The sequence below is a fragment of the Cariama cristata genome, unplaced genomic scaffold (genome assembly GCF_000690535.1).
Source record: "Cariama cristata isolate BGI_N322 unplaced genomic scaffold, ASM69053v1 scaffold10037, whole genome shotgun sequence".
Taxonomy (NCBI): Eukaryota; Metazoa; Chordata; class Aves; order Cariamiformes; family Cariamidae; genus Cariama; species Cariama cristata.
In genome coordinates, this window is record NW_009626043.1 from 2,229 (window position 1) to 8,498 (window position 6,270).

Here is a 6,270-nt window from a genome sequence, read left to right on the forward strand (position 1 = left end):
ACCCCAGGGGAGGCAGCAGGGAGAGAGTGGGGCAGGCAGGGCTCAGGGAGCGCATGAGTCAGAGACAAGTACAACAGCGTGGGAGTTCGTACCCACTCCCCTTCTCCCCACTAACCTCCTCCCCAGCCTTCCGCATCCCCCACGCAGCCCTCCACCTCACGGCACGCTTCACTCATTCTCCCAGGGAGGTGCCTTTTGGCTTTCCCCAGCTACAGCATTGCAACTTTTTATTCCAGTCAAGGCTTCAGAAAAGAAACCCAACCCACAACCCCCACGTTGCACAATACACATTTGTCGCCTTCATACCCCCGCACATGGTCCTGTCCCCACCCCCAGGGAGCTTCCTCCAACAGCAGCCAGACTTGGTCCCCAGGACCCCGCACCAAACAGGGCATTGCTTTCAGTTAACTGGCACAGGCACCACAGCACGACTGAAACATCGATTCCTCAGGGTAGGAAACCGAGCGCTCTTCACTGAAAAAGCTGATGACACATTCTCGGGTGGCAGCCCAGGGCAGAAAACGCTCTCCAGCGAAGGAGACGAAAAGCCAAGCACGGGAAGCCTTGGCCAGGCCAGGACAAGACAGCTCTGGCCTTAAAAGCTGCCCCAGCCCGGGTAGGGCAGTCCTGAAGTGGAATCCTCACACCGGAGCAGTTCTGTACGCTAATCAGCTAAAGAACTTACATTACAGTGCTTGAACGATTGGCGTGCAAAGAGTCTTCGACAGTCCCGCGGGAGCCTTGTTTATTTTCTTACTTCCACCCTGCAGTCAACTCACCACCAACAGCAAGGGAACAGTCTGAAGAAGGACAGGGCACGCACCTCTCCCCTCGCCACCATCTGGAGCCCCGCGCCGCGCTCCCCATCACATCATGTACCACGCTGCAGCTCCTGCTGCCGCGGCCACGCAGGCCGCCAGGATCAGCTGCACCAGGGGCTGCTTTGCCAGGGCCCCGGGAGCGGGGCATGCTTTGCCAGGGCCACGGCAGCGTGATAGGGGCAGCCGGGTCCTGCCTTGCCTGCCAGAACACAGAAAGCACTGTTACTGCTGCAAACCTTCTGCCGTACGCGCGCGGCAGCGCTGTCGCTGCCCACGACTCACCTAGTTTGTCCGCATAGTAAGGGCATTTGCGTAGGTCTCCTTTTCCATCGTGGACTGGAAAGCCTCCGTCTTGGGCTTCTTCTGTCAGTGACCTGCCAATCTTGTCCAGTTCATCAAACACCTGCAAGCGGTCACAGCGAGAACATGAGGCAGGCAGAGGCAGGCAGCTTTCATCCGGACCCCTGGAACAATCTGGAGAACAGGCAAGTTCTCCCTCCTCCCCCACAGACAGCATGTGCTATTCGTTTTGGAGCGCCTCGCAGGCAGACCCGCGGTGACATCGGACATGTGCTACGGCTCTGAGATGGCCCAGCCCATTCCAAGGACGGCAAGGCAGCCCCATGAGGGAGACACGCAGCATCGCCCTGCGGTTTGCCCTCCAGCCCGCTGCGGGTGGGAGTATCAGGCAATGCGCTCTCCCCTCCCCGCTGCAGATGCTCTCTGGGGATCGCTGCTCCTGGTCGTGCAGTGGTTGGGTAGCCAGGCATTTCCGTAAGGATCCAGACAAAGGAGCCAACCGTGGCCCACCACGTTTCTGACCAGCTTAAACCACAACGACCTCCTGTAGGCACAGATTAAAGCTTCCCTACGGTAGCTAAGACTGTGTTCAGCCCCCTGAGGCACGGGGGCAGTTCAGTCAGGTTTTATGAAACGAACAAGAGGCTACAGAGGTTTTTGGCCATTGAGCAATATGTCAGACATGAGACAAACCGTAACCAGCGTGGCACAACACGCTCACACCCTTTGAGGCTGTCTCTGCTCTCCGCTGCTTCAGAGCCACACAGCCCACGGGAATCTTGTAGTGAAGTCACCTCGATTTTGCCCTAATCAAAGGCTTGGCTGTGGTGTTGGAGCATGGAAGGAATTCCTACCCCACACCAGCCGTGTCTCCAGAAGCTACCAGAGGAGCCATTTAAACTAGAATCCCACACCCATCAGATGGAGGGTGGTCTCAGACCCAAACCACTTTGCCCCAACGAGCGGTCTGACTGACTTAACCTGGGCCCAAGTGTTGGTCCAGACCTGAAAGCAGCAGCACTTACACATACAGGGGCTCAAGGGATTTAGTACCTGCATGTTAAATCTGAAGGCTCTGTTGGCCTCTTCCACAATCCTTTCCTTGGTGTTCTTGTCCAAGTCTAGAGCATTCATCCTCGCTCTGTAGAGCTGCTTGAACTGCTGCGCATTGGAAATGTTGTCAAACGTGTAGAATTGGATCCCTTCCTCAGTACTGGGCAACTTCAGGGCCCTCTGGGCTACCTTCTTCAGCACTTGGCCACCTGAGAGGTCCCCCATGTAGCGTGTGTAAGCGTGAGCCACTAGCAGCTCTGGCTCGTGTTGTCCCACCTGATGGATTCTGTCCACGTAGTGCTGAGTTGCCTCTGAACACTGGATCTTCTCTTTCCAGTCTTCTCCATAGAAATATTTCAGGTCTTCGACCAAGGGTTCTCTCCGGTGAAGCTCTAGGGGGAAATACAGAGGAGCAAAGTCCGGGTTGTCCTTGTTGCGATCCATTTCCTCTTCCAGAGCAGAGTACGTGAAGTAAAGTGCCACGGTGGCCAGCTGCGGACAAAGCACAGCTAATGTGAGAAGCCATTCACTAGATCGGCACATCACACCTTGTGACTACTCCCCCCCTGCATGGAGCTGGGGTAAACAAGGAGGAAACCCCTAGGCTTGACACAAAACTAGCCTGGAGAGCCCGTAACCAGGCAAGGAACAGAGGCTCTTCTCTACCTATGTTCAGAACAACATTGCCTACAGAGCACGAGCTAAGAATCAGTCTAATGTTGCCAGCTGTGTGTTCTGGGTCTGCTCTCACCTTGAGAGCAAGGCACAGGGACTAACTTCATCCAAAAGGTACAACTAGCACCAACAGCTATAGGAGACTACTGCATATGCCAAGACCTCCAGGAGCCGACAGTGCTGCTCCGACCCAAAACAGAAGAGCAAGCAATCTGACCTGAAGCCTATGGAAAACAGCCTAGTCTTCAGAAGACGTGCTGTAATCCCACCAGGATTTCACTCCTAAACAGCTGATGCCACTGGTATCTGTGCTGCAGCCACACCTGCCTTGAGCGGCCAGCAGACATGTGGCCAGAAGCCCAGCGCTTCCACCTAAGCAAATGTGTGCTGGGCAGCATGCTCCTCACCCCCGTGGGGTGCAGGCTACGTCAGGCAGGAGTCGCAGGCAAGCGCCCTCCCGTAGTTTTGACTATTCAGTCTGGATTGCCCCCATCCCCTACACACAGGGCTGCGGGGCTCTGCCTCAGAGCCTGCGTCAGTCACTGGGTACGTCAAAGAGCTGCTCTGCCAGGGGAGCGGACCAGCACTCACCTTGAAGAGCTCCTTCTTGATCCGTCCTTTCAGGAAGTCTTTGACAAACTGAGTGTTCTCCGCACGGTCGTGGGATTCCTTAGTCCCCTCCTTCAGCATCTCTGAAAGGTCGGTGGGACTGCAGACAAATAGGGAGAAATCCTTTCACCCCACTTCCACATGCAATAATGAGTTTGTCCCTGCTGTGTTTGGAGGGATCCCCCCACTCCCTACCATCTCAAGCCCAGTTTGGAGAAGGTACAAGGTGGGAACTGTGGAACTGGCACCACCAGGAGGAAGCGGCTGGGTGGCAGCAGCCAGAAGCTCCTTCTGCAGATGCGGGCACCCATGTGCCAACCAGACTTGCCATTCTGGGCGGGCTGGGGCTTACCAGGGGCTCAGATCCAGGATGCTGAAGCAATTGCGAAGGATCCTCTGATGCCTGCACCATTACTTTTGCTTCTCATCCATGTGAACCCCAACACTACTACAAAAGGAGGCCTTGAGCATATGAAGAGCAACTACAGGGCAGGCTAAAGGGCACAGGAGCCTCAGTGCCATCCTCCTTGGTCACTCCGGAGAAGGAGAAAGGCTCGGGTAAGAGCAGATGCATACGCAGGCAGGACCCTAGCTTTTCCGACTTGGGCATCAACTGCAGGAGAAGAGATGAGAACCAAATGGCAAGACAGGGCAAGAACACCTTTAAAAGGTTTATTTATCCTTAATCACACTGGTTTTGCAGGGTTCTACAAGTTGTCTTTCAAAAAAAGAAAAAAAAATCTATGATTTTAGGTTACAGCTGCTGCACCTACCTGGAGTTCAGTACAGAGTTATCAACACCCACGCTCACTCAACGTTATGCCAAAGTGCCCCTTACAGTTTTTATGTCTGGCTTGCTACAGATAGCATGATCATGTTAGCCGTAAGAGGGACAGACTTTGAACACTCCAGACCCACTGAGTGGCTGAACACTGCAGCCCACGCGCTGGACAAGGCCTGGATGTGCCAGGAGAGCCAGGGAGCATCAACTTCGTACGAAACTGAGCCTGTCAAGTCAAAGAGAAGTCAACCAGCCTACCTAGGTATTCTGGGAAGCATCCTGTTCACTCTTCCCATTTTCCAAGTCTGAAGCCTTGGCTTTTAAAGCGAGTGTGTGAATTTGGTTTTTTTAAACTAACCTCCAAGAAAAGATCCTTGCCTAGACCAGCGGGTATTCTGCAAAGGCAGGAGAGGCAGCTCACTGGAGCAGAGTTCGCCTCTAGAGTCATCTTTCAAAACAAGAAGCTGCTGTCACATGAGACTGCCCAGGAAGCCATGGAAAACTAGCTCACCTTGGCTAGGAAGGCATAAACACAACTGTGAAATAGCCAAAGCATTTCTGAAATGCAAGTTTGATAGTAGAGACTAAAAAAATAACTGCTTGTTGTCAGCCTTAGCCAGATCGCTCCTCCCCATCCCTTCCACCCTTACAGCACCATTTGATTAAACAGATTTTACCGCACATTTGATTTGATTAATCACCTATTGGAGTCCCTCACTCCTTTTCAGATTGAGGAGAAAAATCACTCCTTTACCTGGAAGGTCTCCTGCCTTGCCCAAGACTCTGTGCCATGTTGTGAGACAGGACTCACCTGACATTGTCATCTTCTGTTTCCTCATAGCGCAAGATTTCCCCTTCTTCTCCCCCCTCTGAGCCCTCCATAGCTGATGGCATTGCTGGTCGGTGCTGGAGATCAGACAACCTGAAAGGCAAAATTAGAGAGGGGTTTTAGAGGGCAAAGGGATGGCTATGAAACGCTGAACAGCCCAGCAAGGAGCTTCTGAGCTGCTGCTCCACCACGCAGGGCAGTGAGGAGCAGCCACCGGGTATTTCCACAGGCACGTCCAAGGACGCAGTCTTTCAGTGCAGCTGCCTGAGGTGAACCTCAATGTTAACATCCAGTTCACAAAACAGGAACCTCAGAGGAGACCTACAGCCCAGCGAGTAGCCTGCGTTAGGTTTCCCACTTCAGGATGGCTCCTGGCTGAAGATAATGAGAGACCTCCACGTTAGCAATCCGCATTGAAATTGTGAGGAAGCTGCTTTCCACCGGTGCTACCGAATACCTGAGCCAGTGTCAGACTGTGAGCAGAGCAGCTGGAATGGGAAGCGCCTCTCCTTCAGTCAGGAGGGAGCACAAGCTACTCCATTTTCACAGCAGTACAGAGCCTTCCCTGGAAGAACGCAGCGGTGAATTAGGCCAGCTAAGCTCTGAAGTCAGGCAGCTCACAGGGGAAACCAAAACCTCCCCTGCGACAGAGTACATGAAGAGAAACTTCCAAAGCAGGGGCAGATTTCAGTCCTCTGCCTTTCCTGAGCTGTACGCCATGAGAAGTCAGAGGAGCCGCTCTCTGAACAGAGCGAGCTGCAGGTACCTCCTGCCACCCCTCGCACGCTCCTCTCCTGCCTAACGGGGTTTACTTCAAACCCCAGAAGTAACCGGGTTCTCCCTCCTCTTTTGCAAAAGGAAAAGCAGCTCCTCGGATGCAGCAGGGTGCACAGGACTTACCCAGAAGTAGGAGCAAGATGCCTGGCTTACATTAGTTGGGCACCCCTCTTTAGCCAGAAATCCTGCCACCTCATTTACAAAATGGACCTGTCACCAGCTTTGTGCAGAGCAGCACCACCACCTCACAGGCAGCCTTGCCAGATGAGCGAGGAACTAAGCCGCTTGCTGGCGCTTCAGAAAGCACTCGACGTAAAAGAGCCATCCCTCACCCTCTCCCACTTCAGTTCAGTCCTCCAGGGCGGGCTGCATCCACAGGCTCGCTGCTTGGCCCGCGTCCCGGGGCTGGGGGAAGAGCAGAGAAG

General features: G+C 54.0%; 1 protein-coding gene across 1 annotated transcript; it reads right to left on the reverse strand.

The window, feature by feature from the left end:
• Positions 1–866: 866 nt before the first annotated feature.
• On the reverse strand, positions 867–5,151 carry HMOX2 (heme oxygenase (decycling) 2). The gene is given in 6 exon segments (XM_009703861.1): positions 867–956; positions 959–1,020; positions 1,104–1,224; positions 2,175–2,666; positions 3,441–3,558; positions 5,051–5,151. Coding segments are annotated over 6 exon segments (966 nt in total). The 5' UTR covers positions 5,134–5,151.
• Between the last annotated feature and the right edge of the window lie 1,119 nt (positions 5,152–6,270).